Source organism: Pteropus vampyrus, unplaced genomic scaffold (genome assembly GCF_000151845.1).
Source record: "Pteropus vampyrus isolate Shadow unplaced genomic scaffold, Pvam_2.0 Scaffold21, whole genome shotgun sequence".
NCBI lineage: Eukaryota > Metazoa > Chordata > Mammalia > Chiroptera > Pteropodidae > Pteropus > Pteropus vampyrus.
The window spans coordinates 12,997,843-13,020,251 of record NW_011888802.1 but is presented as its reverse complement, the minus strand read 5'-3'; the positions used below and the strand labels follow the sequence as shown (position 1 = coordinate 13,020,251).

General features: G+C 35.3%; 2 protein-coding genes across 4 annotated transcripts in view; one reads left to right on the top strand and one right to left on the bottom strand.

Annotated features, from left to right (window-relative positions):
• The window catches only part of UGGT2 (UDP-glucose glycoprotein glucosyltransferase 2), a 150,078-nt gene extending 128,332 nt beyond the window's left edge, over positions 1 to 21,746 (top strand). For both annotated transcript variants that reach the window (XM_023528008.1, XM_023528007.1), the window contains exons 37-40: positions 43 to 157; positions 2,813 to 2,929; positions 6,919 to 7,045; positions 21,330 to 21,746. The gene's annotated coding sequence lies outside the window, so the exon portion shown is untranslated. The remainder of the gene's footprint in view (positions 1 to 42; positions 158 to 2,812; positions 2,930 to 6,918; positions 7,046 to 21,329) is intronic.
• Positions 8,474 to 22,409, bottom strand: part of DNAJC3 (DnaJ heat shock protein family (Hsp40) member C3) — an 87,811-nt gene continuing 73,875 nt past the window's right edge. For both annotated transcript variants that reach the window (XM_023528009.1, XM_011355498.2), the window contains one exon: positions 8,474 to 9,139. In XM_023528009.1, coding sequence (XP_023383777.1) covers positions 9,081 to 9,139 — 59 coding nt within the window. In that variant the 3' untranslated portion in view covers positions 8,474 to 9,080. The remainder of the gene's footprint in view (positions 9,140 to 22,409) is intronic.

The window sequence follows — 22,409 nt, the reverse complement described above, 5'->3', positions numbered from 1 at the left end:
TATAAGTAACATAGGCTATCAAGGAGGATTCACTTTTTGCAGTGCCTTGTACGTAGTGGATCTCAAGAAATTCAGGAGAATTGCGGCAGGTGACAGGCTCCGGGGCCAGTACCAAGCTCTCAGCCAAGATCCAAACAGTCTTTCAAACCTAGATCAGGTAAGTAAAATGTTCATAGAATAATTTTCAGTATACAGATATAGACTGCTCAAACTTTCTGCTTGGAAACTTCAAAATCTTATACTTTCAGCCTCTTTCAGCCTCTTTCTAGAATTCTCTATTGGATATCTTGACCTACGTGTAACTTTTTCACTTCAAGCTCAACATTTTCTAAACTAATAGTATTTTATCTCCACTTTTACATCCTAAAACCTCTTCTTCCCACAGTGTGCCCACTCTCACTTAACCTATCTTTCGCTTTTACTTAACTTATCTTTTTCTTACTTGCTTGCATCACCCATCATTTAAACATTTAAAGATCTCTGATCTTTAAAACAAACTCCTTTTCTCCTGTACCCCACCTTTCTACTGCCTTACATTTTGTTTTACCTAACAGACACTTTTTTCTTTATATCCCACTAATTAAAACCACAATGAGTAATTCTACACATCCATTAGAATGGTAACATTTAAAAGACTGACCACACCAAGTGCTGTCAAGGATGTTCAGTGGCTAGAACTCTGATACATTGCTGATGAGAATGTAAAATGATATAGCCATTTTTGAAAAGTTTGGCTATTTCTTATAAATTTAAATTTATACCTTCTGTAAATGAGCAGTCTTTCCACTTCGAAGTATTTACCCAAGAGAAATGAAAACGTATGTCTACACAAAGACTTGTGCATGAATAGACATATGTGTTTAATTGTCAGACAGCATTAAGATCCCCCTTAAGATTCACGTTCATGAGGTTAAAATGAAAGCAGCATGTTTATGTGTATCTGTGTGTGCTTTGCAAGCCACATTTGGCTGCATGGGCATCAGTGCGGAGATTTGGATTTAACCGGAACTTTAACTTTGCCAAGTGAATACAACTGAGTGGAGCAGGGTAAGACAACTGAGTATATTCAAGAGGTTAACTGCAGTGATTAACCATGGAAATTATACTATGTAAGGAAGGGAGCAAAGACATTGGAGGTCCCCGTGGAGCCAAAGGTTATTGATATCTGAGCACTTGATAGACTGAGCTGAAAATTCAGAGGTTGTCGGAAAGTGAGAGCATGAAATTTAAAATACAGAGGACTTGGCTAAGACATGGCCATGGAAGAAAGTGGCTAAGATGACAGACCAGGTTATTTAAGGAATGGATTCCAAGGAAAAGGGTTTTGGAAGGAACAGTGAAGCTTAGGTTTACAGGAAAAAAAATTGAGCAGGAAGTACAAAGAATTCCCATATTTCTGGGCTCTCTATTCCATTGGTCTAAATGTCTGCTCATTTGCCAATCCCGTATTTTATTAATTACTGTAGATTTTTATAGTAAGACTACAATTTTAATAGTATAAGTCCTGCAGGTTTGTTGTTGTTCTTCAGTATTCTGGATATTTTTACATATAAACTTTAAAATTGGTTGGTTGATATTCACAAAATAATTTGCTGGGACTTTGGGATTGCATTGACTCTAGAGATCAAGTTGGGAAGAATTGACATCTTAACAATATTGAGTCTTCTTTTTCATAAATATGGACTATCTCTCCATTTATTTAGATGTTCCTAGGTTTTTTTCATCAGAATTATGTAGTTTTCCTCATGTTAGGGGAACATATTTTATTAGATTTTTACCTCGGTTCATTTTTTGGGTTTTTTTGGTACAAATATAATGGTGTTGTGTTTTTTATTTCAAATTCTAGTTGTTTATTGTTGATACATAGCAGTTGACTTCTGTATATTACTCATATCCTAAAACTTTGTTATAATTGCTTAGCAGTTCCAGTAGTTTTTGTATTGATTCTTAGGACTTTCTGCATAAATAATTCTGTCATCTGTGAACAGACAGTTTTGCTTCCTTTCCTATTTGTATACTTTTTCTTTCCTTTTCTTGTCTTGTTGCATTAGCTAGGATATCCAGTATTTATATTTAATAGGAGCGTTGAGAGAAGAACTCTAAAATTATGAATCTTGGAGCTTAGATAGGACAGCTAATACAAGTACCCCTTGCATCCTCTGGGAGAGAGAGGAAACATGCCCTTTGCTCTGGAATATAAACCAACATTCTCTGGGGAGAGGAAGGGAAGGGCTTTACATTGTCTGGTATATAAACAAATATCTCTGAGAAAGATGTCTCTAAATCTCTTCAGAGGTCTCTATCTTTAACTCACTGGGCTAATTTGCTATTTAAACATATTTTAACCCAAGTGCCAGCAATCTTTGCTTTAGAAAGCCCTGATCATGCAGAAATGTGAAAATGTTCATGGAGCATTTTCTAACAGGGAAATAAAAGGTCTCAGAATCTGGAGAATGTGATGATGACTGATATAAACAGTAATAGCAGGCACAGTGTGAGTGATTGATCCTAGCGTTTCACAGCAGATAGAGGTAGTCCATTTGGGGAATGTAGAGTGGTGGGTGTCTGGGCCTCTTCCTTCATCTCTGATGCTTGGAGTCAGTTCCAGGGCAGGTAGGGGCTTAGTTCCAGTGCATGGGTTCATTCATGATGTAAGATGAGTGGGTCAAATTAAGTATTTAAAGCTTAAAAATAGAGTGATATCTCTGATTTACATGTTTTTAGGATGTTTACAATCTAAATGACAGCTTAAATGTCTTCTTTGCTTCGACTCTGATTCCGATACCTCTTTGTTTAAATCATTTTCTTGTAGGATCTTCCCAATAATATGATTTATCAAGTTGCCATTAAGTCTCTTCCTCAAGATTGGCTGTGGTGTGAAACCTGGTGTGACGATGAATCCAAACAAAGAGCCAAAACAATTGATCTGGTATGAGTCTGTGTTTTATTTTTTTTCATTTGTGTTTGAGCAGCTCCAAAAGTGTTCAAATAGAAATAGTTTTTTGTTTTACAAATGGAATAGCACACTGCTGCTCAGTCTGTTGTTTACTGTTATTTTACTTAACTGGCAAGTATAGGGCTGTATCAAAGGGACCCCAAGACCACCACCAGGTTTGATGATCACTAAGAGGACTCACAAGACTGGGAATATAGTCATGCTCATAGCTATGATATATTCCAGTGAAAGGATACAAAGCAAAGTCAGCAAAGGGAAAAGGCACATGGGTGAAGTCTGGAGAAAACCAGTTGTGGGCTTCCAAGAGCCTGCTCCCTGTAAAGTTACATGGAACGAGCTTCATTCCTCAAAGTATTTCTACAACATATGAAATGTTATCTACCAGGGAACCTTATCAGAAACCCAATGCCCAGGATTTTTATTGGGGCTCATCACATAAGCACCCCCTCTGCCTGGCACATACCAAAGTTCCCAACATCCAGAAGAAAAGCAGGTGTTCAGCATAAACCATATTGTTTGCACAGTTTAGGCACAATGAGCCATTCTCATCAGAGAATGGTGGGAACACTCTTGAAATCTAAGTTCTCAGGTGCCAGCCAAGGGCCAGACTTGCAAGCAGGCCTTTCTATGAATATCAGTCTCAGGCTTCTATGTCAACTCTTTTCTGTACAAGGGCTTTTCAAAGAAAGGCTGTGAGCTGGCTGAAATGTTCACGAATTAACTGTTATCTTAACATAATCAGTTTTATTCTCCTGCCAATATTTTCCCAAATAAAGATAACTAAAAGAATTCTGTCTATTTAAATTATCTTATACGTGTCTATTTTTCTTATTTTTGAGTTTTTTTCTTACATTTTCATTTTAAGCAATTTATGCTACACAGTTTAACTCTTCTAGAAATGAAATATTTCAAACTAATTTATTTATTGTGCAACTGTCTAAAACTTACATTCCAATACTGTATGGTCATCAATAGTTACAAGACATTATCATTGTTTTTCAGACCTTATTGTTATTATGTGTTAATTTGAGTATAAAATAATTGTTTACAAGATCTTTGCTGAAGAAAAACTGTCAAAATTTTAGAATTCATATAGTTTTGAACAAAATAAAATAGGACAATAAAATATAGGGGCTTTTTTCTAGATATGTGTAGAAATGTACAGAAAAAAATAACATGGCAACATGTTAGAGTACAACTATAGGTGATAGAATGTAGCAGAAATAAGTAAGATGGCATTGTTAAGAAAGCAAGGGTATTTTCTAAAGAGAGGTCAAGGACATTACTAAACATAACTTTTAAGATGTTGTTCAAGGTTATGTTATAACATAGAAGGTTATGACATACATTAGTAACATAAGGTCTCCTTGGGATCTTTAGGAATACTTAGGTTAATTTGAACTACTGACCTGTAACAAACCCCCTAATTTCAGTGGTTTCACACTCACCCAAGTACAGATCTAAGTGGGTTCCCTATCAGTGAGTAGCTTCCTGTATATCATGACTCAGGAACCAGTCTCCACTCAGCTTGTGGCTTCTTCATCCTCTAGGGTCCTGTCATCATCTGTATCCATCTGGCAAAGTATGGCAGTCACTTGCCACATGTAGCCATTGAGCACTTAAAATGTTGCTGGTCTGAATTGAGATGTGCCGTAAAGTGTAAAATACACACTGTATTTGGAAGACTCAGTACAATAAAAAGAATGTAAAAATATCTCATTACTAATTTTTATATTGATTACATATTGACTGATAACATTTTGTATATATTGGGTTAAATAAAATACAGTATTAAAATTTATTTCACCTGTTCCTTTTCCATTTTTATATGTGGCTACTAGAACATTTTAAATTACATATATGGTTTCCATTATATTTCCATTGGATAATACGATCTGGAGTGAAGGGAAAAAGGAATGTGGAGAATGCATTCTGACTCCTAATTTTCTCCTTAGTGGAAATTGGTCATGGTAAGAGGAGCTGAGAAATGTCATTCCTGGATGGGCAGCTACTTCCTAGCAATAGGTCTACATAGGAAAAGGACAGGTGGCATAAATTTTTGTAGACAGCCTAGCCATCTCTCCCACAAAAATACTTCAAATAAAAGTGAGAGAACATGCTACTTTAGGTCAGCTTCTTGGGGAAAAAGTTAAGAGAATGCAGAAAATCCCAAAGAAATGGCCCTAAGAAATAGAAAAAGCATGAATAATGGTATAGAAGGTGAGACTGTTTTAATCAGAATTTCTCAGTCTGGTCATTATTGACATTTTGGACCACGTAATGGTTTTGGTGCTGTCCTATTCATTATAGAATGTTTAGCTGCATCCCTGGCCTCTACCCACAAGATGGCAGTAGCACCCCACAAGCCCCTAGTCATGACAGCCAGAAATGTCTCCAGACCTTGCCAAAGCTCCCCTGAGAGGCAGGATAGCCCCATTTAAGCCCCAAGGATATAGACTGTAGGAGAAAAAAAAAAAATTAGCACAAAAAACCTAAGGAAAACATAGTATTTTTATTTTAAAAGCTTCTTACACAAAAAGAGAAAATAGTTCCATTACCTTCCCTTTATAGAACATATTGCCTGTAAAGTTAATTTCTGCAGAGCAAATCCTGCTTTCCACTTTGGGAATATATTACTATAGAAAATAAATCCACAGTGCAATGAACTGAAAATGTTTGGTGAAAAAAGGATTAAGACAACAGGCTCATGGCTCATAACGAATGGCTTTCCCATAAGGCTTTGGGGAAGGCACGTTGTAGCAACCACAAGAAAATGTCAGGTAGAAGTGAGCTTCAGGACGCATTATCTCTTAATGCTTTGAAATGAGGAAATGGATGCCTGTGTAATTTTGCCAAGTTGATGCTCCTCCCGTAGTCTTCCATAGTCTCTTCTAAGTCATGGATCTACATTCTTCACTTTGCTCAAGCCAAAGACACTGGGGTCATCTTTAACACCTCTTTTCTCACAACTCACATTCAACCCATTAGCAGTTCTTATTAGCTGTACCTTCAGATAAGACATCCAGAATCAGATCCTTCTCAACCTTCTCCTATACCTATGCCTTTTAACCTTTAATTTCCCAAGAAACTCTATAGTAGAATCAAGTGCTAAATAAGTAGTTTCAGTTGATCATATATTGATCATATATGAACCTTGGAGATGATATTTTTTTAATTTCCTCCTTCGTAGATGAAGAAATTAAGACTACCCCCACACATACACACACACACACAAAGTTAAGTGACATGTACGAGTCTTACTCTACTAGTAAGTGTGGAATCGAAACTGTGAGGACTGAAGAGTCACATCCATTTTTTTCCCACTGTGCCTATTAAGCAGAATAGTTCAACATTTTTACAGCATGAGGTTGATGGAATACTCTGAATTTCACAACTATCAGTATTTTGACAAATTAGTTCCAGTTAACTGATTTTAAATGTAATCACAATTGCTAATTAGAACAGAGGCCTATGAAGGGGAATTAATGCTTTTGCTAAAGAAACTGAAGCCATCTCTAAAGGCTAACAAATGGTTTTGACTGTGGAAAATGTTAAGTATATAAAACCAGATTTTTAGTCCAAAGAAAAGGCAATAAAATATTTATTAATATAGTCTGTTCTTTGTCAGAATGGTCATGTGTTTAGAGCTCTTGTCAAAACATTTTACAAAATTGAAAAACTTCTTATGAACCATCACAATGTCTTTAAACAATTTTTGTTTAAATTTCTGATTGAGGTATTTGCATTGAACACTTATTGCTTACATAAACTATGATTTGTCATTTCACTTGATCCTTTTTCTATTAAACGAATTCCAGTATTTCAAGTTCTTAGTACCTAGGACTCTGCTTTTTATAAAATGCATTTTGTTTGCTCTAGTGACACAGCAGGACCCTCAAGTATTTCTTTTATGTTTCTGGGGCATGGTTTTATAATTAACAAAACTTTATTTAAACTTTTAGTGCAATAATCCCAAAACAAAGGAACCCAAATTAGAAGCTGCTGCCAGGATTGTCCCAGAATGGGTGGAGTATGATAATGAAATACGACGACTGTTAGATCACCTTGAAAACAAGAAGAAAAATGCAGGTAAGTCATCATTCTGCAGTGGTGTATGAACCATATGTTGCATTGAGATTAGAAAGATTAAAATGCAGGTAAGTCATCATTCTGCAGTGGTGTATGAACCATATGTTGCATCGAGATTTTGCATTAAGTGAAATTAGATTACAAATTTATTTCTTAGTGAAGTTGTCAAATGATTAGGTCAGTATTTCTCTAAGAAAGTGACATGATTAAGAATCTCATTTTTATGTGGACTAAGTTTGCAAATTTAAAACATGGACAGATAATCTATTCCTCCGTGAATATGCTTCAATTCATATCACCACATAGATGAGTAGTATAGAAGTAGCCCCCTGACACGAGAGAGGTAGAAAGGTAAAAAAATTAAAAATGCTTCTTTTAAGATCACACTGAATTTCCCAATTAGGAAAATCCAAGCCATGAAGTTTAATGAAAGCCTTACATAACTAACTGGAAATATTACCTCCTGTCTCCTAAATTCAACCTTGTAGGTAATCTAGGTTTCCCCATGTGTTCCTGGTTCTAGTAGCCTTACTCCTGAGCTGGAGGGTGACTTGGATTAGATTTACTTCTATTTCTTTGACTAAAAAAAAACCGTGGTTAACTTGACATTTCATCACCCTTCATAAACCTTCAACAAATATATGCTGACTATTCTTTCAAAGCTGTTATAAACTTGATTGTCTCATAATTCCTTTTTCTTGTCAAGTGTCTGTCTCCCAATTATTCTTTACTCTTTTTTAAAAAATAGCACTGAGCTCCTATTGTGTTTCAGTCAGTATGTTAGAGACTTTCACAGGCTGTGATTGATAATCCTCACAATGATTTTTTCCAGTAGTTCAGAATATAATTTTTATTTTCCTCAGCTTTGCTTTTTAGGCAAGCTGAAATGATTACTTATAAACTGTCTCATGTATGCATGAAATTGTGTTTCATCTTGACTTTGTGTTTTCCTTAACAAAAGGAAACAGTGCGGTATTGCCTGAGAAGTTCTGTATTTAAAACACACCCACGTATTTTTAATTATCTAGTATAAAGATACCATTGCAATACAGAAGAAAGAAATTCTATAGTGATCTAACTTTTTAAAGGGAGAGAAAGATAAAGAAGATAGAGGAAGGAGAGAGAGAAAGAAAGAAAGCAGAAAAAGGAGAAAATTTACATAATTAACTCACAAAAATTAAATGCACAGAACATTGAAATGAAACGTTTCTCTTATCAAATTGGAAAGATATAAGGATTAATAATACCCAATGATAATGAAGGTATTGACAAGTGAGCATTCTCATATACACAAATACAGTAGCTGTATAAATGAAGGAAATTTAAAAATATGTATAAAAACTAAACATATATATGCCCTTTGACCCAGCAATTCACTTGAAGAAATGTATATTTAAAAAAGAAAAATGATATGTCATAGTATAAATGATTGTTATAGCAGTTTTTAATAATGAAATAGAAATAATCTGTAGAGGATTTATTACATAAACATTGGTACATACAATGACATATAGTCTAGGCTTCGAAGAGACTTGCTAACAGTATATTTTTAAAAAAATTGGTTATAGAATTTTATATGATCGACCCCATCTTAATTAAAAATTACATGCCCATGTGTATGTTTATGTGTGGTTATGTGTATTAATAAGTTTTACAAAAGAGATTTTGGGTTTAATTTTTAATTACAAATGTAAGTCATGTCTATTATGAACATTAAAGCAACATTGAATATATGGGATAAAATTGGAAGTCCTCTTTTACTTCAACCCAAAGAGGCAACTGTTTTTAAGTTTATAGCATATCTTCTTTTATAACTTTGCAGTTCTCTTTTTATAAGTTGTATTAGCTTCCTGGGGTTGCTGTAACAGTTCCACAAACTCAGCAGCTTAAACAAAAGAAATTTTTTTTGTCTCCCACTTCTGGAAGGTGGAAGTCCAAGATCAAAGTGTCATCAGGATCAGTGCCTTCTGAGGACTGTGAGGGAAGGATCTGTTCCCAGCGTTTCTCCTTGGCTTTTGAAATAGCTGTTTTCTTCTTAGGTCTCTTCTTCCACTATCTTTCCTCTGTACTTGTCTGGGTCCCAATTTCCTCTTCCTATAAAGATACCAGTTATGTTGGATTAGGTCCCACCCTAATGACTTCATTTTAATTTGATCACCTCTATAAAGATCCTCTATCCAAATAATATTGCATTCTGAGGTACTAGAAGTTAGGATTCCAACATATGAATTTGGGGGGACACAATTCAACCCATAACGTGAATGGAATTGAGAATTGTGTCATATGTTTAAGAGTTATTTGTATTTGTCCTGGTTTTCAACTGTTTATTTTCATCCTTTGCCCATCTTTTCTAGAGGATTGTTGCCTAATACTGGAAAAAAAAGGAATATTTATTCCACAGATTTGTGTTGCCACCTTTAGTTGTCATACACTAAATTTCTGTGTTATTTAGGTTTCATTTCATACTTTATATTCCATTCCATTGTTTTCCATCTATACATGGGCCTGTTACTACTTTAATTATTGAAGATTTATACTATGGTTTAATATTGAGTAGGGCTTGTCACCCCTCATTGTTCTTTTTTATTGTGTTCCTGGGTATTCTTATTCGTTTATTTTTCCATACATGCCTTAGAATCATTTTATCTAGTTCCTGAATTTTTTTTTTTTTTTTGAAGAGGAGGTGGTGCGTGGGTGGGAGAGGCAGAGGGAAGACTACATTACATCGGGTAGCTCAAGGAGTATTGACATCTTCATGAAAACTCCTTCCCATCTAGATCATGTCTCTTTCTGCATGTTCAGTCCAGTTTTCTTTTGTCAGATCATAATATTTTAATCATATAGTTTTTATACATAGCTTTTTAAGATTATTCCTAGGTATTTATTTTGTCTTTTTTTTCACTACTATAAATGGGATTTTCTCTTCTAGTATATCTTCTTACTGGTAGTTGCTAGTATATAGAAAGACTATTGTTTTCTGTGTATGAATTTTTATTTTTGTGATGATACTGAATTCCGACATTTACAGTAATGTTTCCGTTGATTCTCTTGATTTTCCAAGAATACATATATCTTATCAGCAAACACAGATGGTTTCTTTTCTTCCTTTCTAATCTTTATGTTGCTTTTTTTCTTTTCTAATCTATTGCTTTTTCGTCTCTAATTGCTGTAGCAGATATATCTAATACAGTGTTAAATAACAGTGGTGGTAGTAGGCCTCGTTTTTCTCATTTTGCTTAGCCAATTTCTGTGTCTACCCATTAAGTAATAGCTTTGGACTAAAAAACTATATTTTACTATGTTAAGGAAATATTCATTGATTCCCATTTTAATAAATGTTTTTATCAACTAACTGCCTCTTCAACAGAAATACAGGTGACTGTTATTTTTACTTAATTTTACTTAGATTTATTAATAATAGATTTTCTAATTTTAAATCATTATTCCTAATATTGAATCATCTTTGTATTTTTAGGATAAACTCTACTTGATCATTAGCTTTATTCTTTTTTTAAATATTAAGATATAGTTGATACATAACATTAATTTCAGATTTATAACAATGATTTGATATTTGTATATATTGGAAAAATATCATAAGTCTAATATTACCATACATAATTACAAAATTTTTTTCTTGTGATGAGAAATTTTAAGATTTCTCTTAGCAGCTTTTACATACACAATGAAGTATTAACTACAATGACCATGCTGTGCATTACACCCCCATGACTTATTTATAACTAGATGTATGTACCTTTTGACTTACTTCACCAGTTTTGCCCATCCCCCATCCCCACCTCTGGCAACTTGCTTAGATTATTGGTGTTTTATTTTTTAATTCTGCATATAAGTGAGATCATTTCTTTGTCTGATTCATTTCACTTAGCATAATGACCTTAAGTTCCATCCATGTTGTCACAGATGGCAGAGTTTCCTTCTTTATCATGCCTGAAGAATATTCCATTTTTTATCCATTAATTCATCAGTGAACATTTAGGTTGTTTCCATTTCTTGGCTATTTTTTATAATTAATTATTTTTCTATGTTGTCATTGGTTAATGAAATCCAGTAAGTTTCATCTGTACACTTTAACAGTAAGGCATATATAGTTACACTGTGTGTTCACCTCCTATAGTTACATTTCTTTCCATCACCACCTATTTGACCCCCTTTATCCCGTCTACCTCCCCCCTGCCCCTACCCTCTGGTAACCACTAGTCTATAGTCCATGTCCATGAGTCTCTGTTTGTTTGTCCTGTTCATTTGTTGCTTTTAGGATTATGGCCCACATATAAGTGATATCATGTGATTTTCAACTTTTTCTGTCTGGCTTATTTCGCTTAGCATGATTATCTCGAGATCCATCCATGTTGTCACAAATGGCAGTATTTCATCTCTTCTTATGGCTGAGTAATATTCCATTGTATATATGTACCACAGCTTCTTTAGCCAGTCACCTATCATAGGATACTTTGGTTGCTTCCATGTCCTGGCCACCGTGAATAATGCTGCTATGAACATCGGTGTGCAAATATCTTTTCGGATATGGGTTTTCAAGTCTTTGGGGTAAAAACCCAGTAGAAGGATTGCTGGATCATATGGTAGATCAATTCTTAGTTTTTTGAGGAACCGCCATACTGTTTTCCATAGTGGCTGTACCAGTTTGCAGTCCCACCAGCAGTGTATGAGGGTTCCTTTTTCTCCGCATCCTCTCTAACATTTGTTATTACTTGTCCTGTTGATTATAGCTGTTCTAATAGGTGTGAGATGGTATCTTATTGTGGTTTTGATTTGCATTTCCCTAATAGCTAGCGATGTTGAGTGTCTTTTCAAATTTTGTTGCCATTTGTATGTCCTTTAGACAGTGTCTGTTCAGATCCTCTGCCCATTTTTTGATTGGATCATTTGTTTTTTTGTTGTTATTGAGTTGTATGAGTTTTTTTTACATTTTGGATATTAGGCCCTTATTGAGCTGTTGCTTGCAAATATATTTTCCCATTCGGATGGTTGTCTCTATCTTGTTGACAGTTTCTTTTGCTGAGCAGAAGCTTTTTAGTTTGATATAGTCCTATTCATTTATTTTAGCTTTTACTTCCCTTGCCTTTGAGATCAAATTCATAAAATCCTCTTTAGGTCCAAGGTCCTTGAGTTTAGTCCCTATGTTTTCTTCTATGCATTTATTGTCTCAGGTCTTATATTCAGGTCCTTAATCCATTTTGAGTTAATTTTGGTGTGTGGTGATAGACAACAGTTTATTTTCATTCTTTTGCAGGTGCCTTTCCAGTTTTCCCAGCACCATTTATTGAAGAGGCTTTCCTTTCTCCACTGTATGTTTTTGGCCTTTTTGTCAAAATTTTTTGCCCATATAAATATGGATTTACTTCTGGATTCTTGATTTTGTTCCTCTGGTCTGTGTGTCTGTGTTTCTCCCAATACCATCCCGTTTTGATTACTGTCGCTTTGTGGTATAATTTGAAGTCGAGCAGAGTGATGCCTCCAGCCTTGTTCTTTTTTCTCAGGATGGCTTTGGCAATTCGGGGTCTTTTGTGCTTCCATACAAATCTGATGATTTTTTTGTTTGATTTTTTTAAAAACTGCCGATGGGATTTTGATGGGCATTGCATTAAATCTGTATAATGCTTAAGGTAATATGGTCATTTTAACTATATTGATTTTTCCAATCCAAGAACATGGAATATCTTTCCATTTCTTTGTATCTTCTTCAGTTTCTTTTAATATAGGGTCTTGTAGTTTTCATTATATTTCATTAGATTTATTCCTAGGTGTATTATTCTTTTTGTCGCAATTGCAAAAAGAATTATTTTTTTCTATTTCTTTTTCTGACACTTCATTATTAGAATATAGGAATGCTATGAATCTTTGAATGTTGATTTTGTATCCTGAAACTTTACTGTATTTGCTTATTGTTTCTAATAATGTTCTTGAGTCTTTTGGGTTTTCTATAGAGAAACTCATGTCATCCGTAAATAGTGACTGTTTGACTTCTTCGTTTCCTATTTGGTTGCCTTCTGTACCTTTCTCTTGCCTGATGGCACTTGCAAGGACCTCCAGTGTTACAGTGGATAGCCTTGCCTTGTTCCTGATCTTACAGGGAAGGTTTTTAGTTTTTCACCATTAAGTATAATGTTGACTGAGGGTTTGTCATATATGGCCTTTATTATGTTAAGGTTCTTTCCTTCTGCTCCGATTTTGTTAAGTGTTTTGATCATCAGTGGATGCTGTATCTTGTCGAAGGCTTTTTCTGCATATATTGATATGATCATATGATTCTTTTTAATTTGTTTATGTGGTGTATAACATTAATCGATTTCCATATGTCGAACCATCACTGTGCCTCTGGGATGAAGCCCACTTGTTTGTGGTGTATAATCCTTTTAATAAGTTGCTGTATTCAGTTCGCTAGTATCTTATTTAGGGTTTTTGCATCTGTGTTCATGAGAGATATTGGTCTGTAGTTTTCTTCTTTTGTGTTATCTTAACCAGGTTTTGGTATCAGGGTAATATTGGCCTCATAAAATGAGTTGGGCAGTATTGCCTCCTCTTTCATTTTTTGGAAGAGTTTGAGAATAGGTATTAAATCTTCTTTGAATGTTTGGTAGAATTCACTGGTGAAGCCACCTGGTCCTGGATTTTTACTTTTTGGTAGGTTTTTGATGATTGTTTCCATTTCCACACTGTTGATCGGTCTATTTAGAGTTTCCAGTTCTTCTTGATTCAGTCTAAGAAGGTTCTATTTTTCTAAGTACTGGTCCATTTCTTCTAGATTATTAAATTTGGTGTTATATACTTTTTCATAGTACTGTTGTATGATCCTTTGTATTTCTGTGATATCAGTCGTAAATTCCCCTCTTCATCCCTGATTTTGTTTATTTGTGGCCTTTCTCTTTTTTCTTTAGTGAGTCAAGCCAGGGGTTTGTCAATTTTATTAACCTTTTCAAAGAACCAGCTCTTCGTTGCATTAATTTTTCTATCGTATTTTGTTTTCAATTTCATTTATTTCTGCTCTAATTTTTTCTTTCCCTCTGCTGACTTTAGGCTTTGTTTTTCCTTTTCTAGTTTTTTAAGATGAAGCATTAGCTTGTTTATTGGGGCTCATTCTTGTTTGTAGAGGTAGGCCTGTAATGATAGGAACTTTCCTCTTATGACCACTTTTGCCGTGTCCCAAAAGATTTGATATGTTATACTATCATTTGTTTCTATGTATCTCTTGATCTCTCTTTTTATTTCTTCTCTCAGTTATTCTTCAGTAGCATGTTGTTTAATCTCCATGTATTTGTGGTTCTTCCTGCTTTCTTTCTGCAGTTGATCTCTAGTTTCAAAGCATTATGATCAGAGAATGTGGTTGGTATGATTTCAACCCTCTTATATTTGTTGATGCTATCTCTGTGTCCCAGTATGTGGTTGATCTTTGAGAATGATCCATGTGCACTAGAGAAGAATGTATAAGCAGCTGTTTTGGGATGGAAGGCTCTGTAAATGTCAGTTATCTCCAGTTGGTCTAATGTGACATATAAGGATGTTATTTATTGGTTTTCTGTTTGGATGATCTGTGCATATCTGACAGTGAGGTATTTAGGTCCCCTACTATGATAGTGTTTTGGTCTGTTTCTCTCTTTAGTCCTGTTAGTAATTGCTTTACATATTTCGGGGCTCCCTGATTGGGAACAAAGATATTAATAAGTGTTTTTTGTCTTCTTGGTGCATGATTCCCTTTATTATTATGAAGCATCCCTCAGTATCTTTCTTTACTTTTTTTTTTATTTTGAAGTCTGTTTCATCTGATATTAGTACCACTTCTCTCGCTTTTCTCTGAATGCCGCATGCTTGAAATACCATTTTCCACCCTTTCACTTTGAGTCTGTATTTGTCTTTGGAGCTGAGATATGTCGCTGGAGACAGCATATGGTTGGGTTTTGTTTTTTTTATCCATTCTGCAACTCTGTGCCTTTTTATTGGTGAGTTCAGTCCATTTATATTTAGGGTGATTATTGAAATATGAGGTCTTCTTATAGTTATTTTATCTTTTGCTTTCTGGTAGCTCAGTGTTTCCATTGCTTCCTTGTCCTTGTGTTTGTTTTCTTTATTTCGGATGACTTCTGTGGGTTTTCCCTCTGGTTCTTCTTGTTTTATTTACATATTTCAGTTCTGAGTCTCTGGTCACCATTACAAATATGAAAAGGATAGTTATACACACACACACACATATACACACATGCACACACATACACACACACATACATGCATGCATGCATACATACATATATACACAGTCGTCCATATTCTTCTGCATATGTCTTTTCTCCATTCCGCTTTGCGAATTTGGATCTTTGAATTCTCCACTTTTCAGTCACTGTTGTCTCAGTTCGTCCCTATGTATACTGAATGTTCATTACTGTCTTGTGATAGCAATTCTCTTCTTACTATTTAAGCTTATAATACCCTGTTCTTAGTAAGAGTTGCACTCCTCTGCTTCTATTTGCCTATAGTCACCTTGCTCCTAATTGTTTTTTTTTGTTTTTGTTGGGTTTTTTTTGTCATTTTGTTTTAGGTGAGCTGACCTCTTTCGGTATTTCCTGTAGTATAGGACTCGTAGTGGAGATTTCCCTCAATTTTTGTATGTCTGGAAAGGTCTTTATTTCTTCTTCATATCTAAAGGAGAGCTTAGCTGGATATAGTATTCTAGGCTGGTAGTTCCTTTCATTTAATATTTTGAATATTTGATTCCACTCCTTTCTGTAAGGTTTGTGTTGAGAAGTCCGAAGATAATCTAATGGGTTTTCCTTTATAAGTTACCGTCTTATTCTCCCTGGGTGCCCTGAGAATTCTATCTTTTTCGCTGATTTTTGATAATTTTAATACAATGTCTTGGTGATGGCCTTTTTGAGTGGAGATAATTGGGTGTTCTGTTGACTTATTGAATTCCAAGGTCCAGCTCATTCCTTAGATTTGGGAAATTCTTGTCAATTATTTGCCTGAAAATGCTTTCTAGGACCTGCTCCTTTTCCTCGCCTTCAGTAATGTCCATTATTCTAATATTTCCTCTCCTGATGGTGACAGCTCGTTCTTGTATTTCTCTTTCATTATTTTTCATTCTTTGGTTTCTCTCTTTTTCCTTCTGATTTATTTCTAGATTTCTGTCTTCGATATCACTGATTCTTTCCTCCATTTGGTCGACTCTATTTCCCAAGCTTGCTGTTTCATTTTTCACCTCTTGCAGTGTGTGTGTGTGTGTGTGTGTGTGTGTGTTTTATCTCCCGAAGATCTATTGTGTTCTTGAGGATTTCAGTCTTCTTGCTCTGCTCATCTAGGTGTTTTTTCAGTTCCTGAAATTGTTGGTATGACTCGTTTTGGAACTCAGTGAGTTTTTTCAGAAGTACCGTCCTGAATTCTCTATCACTTAAGTCACATATTTCTATGTAAGCTTATTTTCTGGAGATTTTTCTCTTTCTTTCTGAGATACCTTGTCACCTTGGTTGTTCATGGTGTTTAATGAATTATTTCTTCACCTGGGCATTAATGGAAGTGTATTCAACTTTTTTTCCAGAAAGATTATATAAAAGTCTCTCTTTAGCCTGTTGCAAAGAAGGTGCTTTTCCTTTGATTTCCAGTAGGTGGTGCCTAAGACTCTTGGATCCCTGCTTTATATAAAGCTTTAATAATGCCTTTTTTACCCCATATAGATGTTTAATCATGTTCACTACTCTCAGTCTCAGGACTTGTCAGTGTTAGCGACGGGTTTGGTAGTTTTTTCTCAGATTCCCCTGGGGCTTCGCGGTGATCAGTCTCGAGGAAGTGGGGGGAGGAGACTTCTGGTTTGGCTTAGCCTTGGTTTTGCAACCGTGGCTCGGAAAAATCAACTGTTGTTTCTCTACCATCCACGTTCCTCTGCCTTCTGCTCTGATGACTGGGCCCTGCTGCTGACCCCGTGGAGCTCACAGCTTTCCCAGGCAGGGCTGTTCAGAGAATTCACGCTCTTTCTCCCCTCCCCCTCCTCCTACAGAGAGCTCTGGCGGCTTCAGAGAGGCAGCTTCAGAGAGGCAGCTTCTTTATTTCTCCCAGTCCACCACCACCCCACAGCCAGGGTTCTGACCTGTGGTAGCTCTTATGCGCAGATCCCTTGCTCAGACGTGCTGGTGTGCAGTTTGGGGGTGTTTTGTTGAGTTTTAGATGTTCAGCTTATTGTTGTTTCAAGGGGAGAGCTCTGGGGACATCACTCCGCCACGTTTCTCCAAAACCTGTCATTTCTTGGCTATTTTAAATAATGCTGCAGTGAACATGAAGGTGGTGAGGGTGCAGATATCTTTTCAAGTTAGTATTTTCATTTCTTTTGGGTATATAACCAGAGTGGAATTGCTGTATCATACGGTAGTTCTATTTTTAAAATTTTGAGGGATCTTTATGCTGATTTCCATAGTAAAGAGACTGCACCAAATTATATTCCTATCAACAGTGTACAGGGCTTCCCTTTTTTCCACATTCTTTCTGTTAATTCTTTTTGATAATTAGATAGCCATTCTAACAGGTATGAGGTGATACATATCTCATCGTGATTTTGATTTGCATTTTCCTGATGATTAGTAATGTTGAGCACCTTTTTGTGTAACTGTTGGCCATCTGTATGCCTTCTTTGGAGAAATGTCTATTCAGGTCCTTTGCCCCTTTTTTTTAAGTTGGATTGCTTTCTGCTATTGAGTTGTATCAGTTCTTTACATATTTTGGATATTAACCCCTTATCAGATTTACGATATGCAAGTATTTTCTGCCATTCCATAGATTGCCTTTTCATATTGTTGGTTGTTTCCTTTGCTGTGCAGAAGCTTTTTAGTTTGATATAGTCCCATTTATTTTGCTTTTGTTGCCTTTGCTTTTGGTGTCAGAAAATCACCACCAAGACCAATGTCAACAAGTTTACCATGTTTTCGCCTAAGAGTTTTATGGTTTCAGGTCTTATATTGAAGTCTTTAATCTATTTTGAGTTATTTTTTGTGTATGATGTAAGATAGCGATCTAGATTCATTCTTTTGTGTGTGGCTATCCACTTGTTCCAGCATGATTTATTGAAGAGACTGTCTTTCTCCATTGTATATTCTTGGGTCCTTTGTTGTATATTAATTGACCATATACACATGGGTTTATTTCTCAGCTGTTTGTTCTGTTCCATTGATCTGTGTGTCTGTCTTTATGCCAATACTATGCTGTTCTGATTACTATAGCTTTGTGATAGTTTGAGATCAGGAAGCATGATGCCTCAAGCTTTGTTTTTTCTTAAGATTGTTTTAGCTATTCGGTGTGTTTTTGGTTCCATACAAACTTAAGGATGGTTTATTTCTGTGAAAAATGCCATAGGAATTTTGGTAGGGATTGTGTTGAATCTGTAGATTGCTTTGTGTAGTATGGACATTTTAACAATATTAATTCTCCTAATCCATGAGCATGGAATATCTTTCTATTTGTGTCGTCATCGATGTCTTATAGTTTTCAATGTTACAAGTCTTTCACCTCATTGATTAAATTTATTTCTAGGTGTTTTATTCTTTTTGATGCAACCGTAAATGAGATTTCTCAATTTTTCTTTCTGATGGCTTGTTATTAGTGTGTAGAGATGCAATAGATTTCTGTATATTGATTTTGTGTCTTGCAGCTTTATTGAACTTGCTTATTCTAACAGTTTTTGGTGGAGTCTTTAGGGTTTTCTATATATGTCATCAGCAAATAGTGACAGTTTTACTACTTCTTTTCCAATTTGGTTGCCTTGTATTCCTTTTTCTTACCTAATTCCTATGGCTAGGACTTCAGTACAGTGTTAAATAAAAGTGGCAATAATGGGCATCTTTATCTTGTTCCTGACCTTAGAGGAAAAGCTTATAGGTTTTCATCGTTCAGTATGATGTTAGCTGTGGGCTTGTCTTATATGGCCTGTATTATGTTGAGGTATGTTTCCTCTGTACCCACTTTTTTGGGAGTTTTTATAAATGGATCATGAATTTGGTCAATTGTTTTTTCTGCAGCTACTGAAATTATCATATTTTTATCCTTTGTTAATGTGGTATATGATATTGATTGATTTCTAGATGTTGAACCATCCTTGCATTCATGAAATAAATCCCACTTGATCATGGTGTATGATCCCTTTAATGTATTGTTGAATTTGGTTTGCTAATATTTTATTGAGAATTTTTACATCTGTGTTTATCAGGAATATTGGCCTGTAATTTTCTTATCGTATCCTTCTCTGGTTTTTGTATTAGGGTTATGCTGGCCTTATAAAATTACTTTGGAAGTATCCCTTCATCTTTTATTTTTTGGAAGTTCAAGAAGGATTGGTATTGATTCTTATTTAAATGTTCAGCAGAATTCACTAATGAAGCTATCTGGTCCTGGACTTTTCTTTGTCGAGAGGTTTTTGTTTACTGATTCAGTCTCCTTATAGTAAGTGGTCAGTTCAGATTTTGTTTCTTCTTTATTCAGTATTGGTAGGTTATATGTTTTTAGGAAGGTATCCATTTTTCCTTTGTTGTCCAGCTTGTTGGCATATAGTTAATCTTAACAGTTTCTTATGATCCTTCATATTTCTGTGGTTACATTTTCTTTTTATATTCCCCTCAGTATTCTGGGAAATTTTTTTTTACTTTATTTTTAACCCTTCTATTAGTCTTTTTGAGAGGGACAGTCACATCCTAATTTCCAACAGATCTTTCTTTTCCCTGCTTGCTCCCTTTGAGTTTCAGTTCTTGTTTTATGGCTTCATTGATTTTTCAGATATCTCTGGAAAATATTAATTGGAATTATTTTAAGTATTTTTTTGGTTCTCTTATCTTTGTTTCCATTATGTGAGTCATTTTTTGTGATCATCTTTGTCCTCATTTTTTTGTTTGTTTGTTTTTTGCTATTGGTCTTCCTCAGATGCCTGGAGAGCCTTGGCTCTTTGTATATATTTAAGAATGAACAATTAGACTGATTAATATAGATAGCTGGCATAGGTTTCCTATGCCATGTAAATGTGTCTGTTTCTCCAATAGACTTCTCCTTTGAATGGGAGGGTTAACTGGTAGCTCTAGGTACATTAGCATGGTATATAACTGGCAGGATCCCTCTAGATGTATGGGCATGGAATAAATCAAAGCCTATCCCACACACTACCCTACCCAAAAGATGAGGATACTTTACTCAAGAGCATCAACACTCATACAAATATATCTACCTGTCTGTATCTAGCTCTCTGTTACCCTCTCTCTCTCTGCCTCTGTGCTTCCCGCCCCACCCCACCCTCATCCATAGATTGTTCAATTTGTTTTCAAGAATAGTCTTCTGCTTTTTCTCTTGGAATAAACAGCTTGTCAGATTCACTTGGATGCACTAGGAAGAATGAGAGTGGGGAGCTGACAGGCACAGATTTTCCAGAGTGCTTCAGTTAATTGCTTCACTGACTTACTTCCCACCAGTGTTTTCTGTTAGGAAGCTATCCCAGCCTCCTCTGTCAGGAATATCAACTCATCATCGGAGCTTGTATATTGATTTCCATTTTTAGAAATCCATTGACAATTGTGCTCCAATGATGTGTCATATAACCACTTCTCCTATTATCAGTTATTCCTTTTTTATTTTTCAAGTGGAATTTAGTGGAGAAACATAGTCTGCCATCTTGAATTGTGGAACAGAAAGCATTTAAGTTGTATTTTAATCAGTTTCTACCTGAAAATATGATTTTGTATTCTAAGTGTTCTTAAATCCATATGTGACAGCTCAGTGGTGCAGAAGGGAAAGAAACCATTTTGTCTCTAAGAGCCTTCGCTAGTATTGATTCTCACATTTGTATAGTACGTATGTCTATCTTTGAATACTCTCTCCTCCCATCATAGAAGAGGACCACGTATGTCTCGTGCTCTGTTGTTCCATTACATTAATGATAGGAAACTTTGTGTATGGTGAGTAATTGGTATTTTTCAAGGTCTCCATTGCCAGGCAGAATGCTAGGTCCTAGAGGTAACAGAGATAAATAAGGTATGGTCCTTGTGCTCATAGGTTCATGAGAACTCATTGCTAGGTGGATAAGAAGGCACATCTTTACGATACAATACAGTAGATGCCATAATGGACAAGGATTTATTCTCATGTCTCATAATGAAGCAAATGGGTACTAAACTAACAAAAGGATCTTCAGTCAGCACCTGTGTTTTTTGCGTCTCCTCTACATCAGTGAGATTTAGGCTAATTTTATATTTAAGATTTCAAGAACTAAATAAACTTTCCTCCCCTGCAGTTTTGGCACACGATGAACTCTAGCACTGGCTTTGATAAGAAGATAAAAATGACCAGAAATCTGCCACCTGCTGGGGAAGAATGGAAGTACTACTAAGACTTTTGGAAGTTTCATTAAAGATCAGTGGAATATTCTTCAATTTAAAAATACATGTACTGAAAGTATTAAATAATTTAAGTTATATAAGAAATGACCTTTGAGTATTTAAAACTAGATTATTCCTTTTTTTCTGATTGCTTAAAACAGTGGCTTTTCACCAGTTAAAGTGATATTTTGCCAGGTAACCCAGCAGAACATATCTGACTCATGGGGATTTAGCAAACCATCTACATCTTTGTGTATTCCAGCTCTTTGTACATTCATATTTTCTTATGGAATGCATTTAAAATTAGAGAAACATATTTTGTTTTCTTCTGAGAAAGGACTCATGATTATTTCTGAATAATAAAAAAAAAAAAATTAAGCCCATTTATACCTTAACCGTTGTTTTAAAATGGAAGTAATGTTGCATTGTAATCATTATTTTATCTTAAATCATCTGTTTTATGCTGTATTTGTATTTTTAGATTTCTGAATTTTATTTTATAAAATATTTGTGGACTTACAGGGTATGTGCATATTCTTTTTAAAAAAGAACTGGCTACTTTTATAGAAACTAAGATAAGAATGTAAACTTTGTTTTCCTGCTGCATATTAATAATAGATGAATAGGAATACTAAATGTTCAAAAACTATCCAACTATTCTAGAATCTTAGGATCTTGGGACTAGAAGAAACTTCAATGTCATCAGGAACCTTTCCCCTTAAGAAGCTGATTCAGTAGGGCTGAGGTGAGCATGGGAAATCATGATTGTTTATTAAGCTCTCCAGATGATTCTGTTAATAAGTAAGGTTTGGGGAATATTTACTAGAGTATAGCCTCCAGCCAGTGTGCCATCCCCCCTTACAAGGCCCTGTCAAGTAGAGCTTCAGGCCATCTTGGAGCCGCCCAGAGTGAGAGAGAACTGTTTGCCCGTAGAGAAAGGCTGGTCCAGTTTTGGACAGCTCAGTACAGGTATGTCCACAATGAGCCAGAAGCCG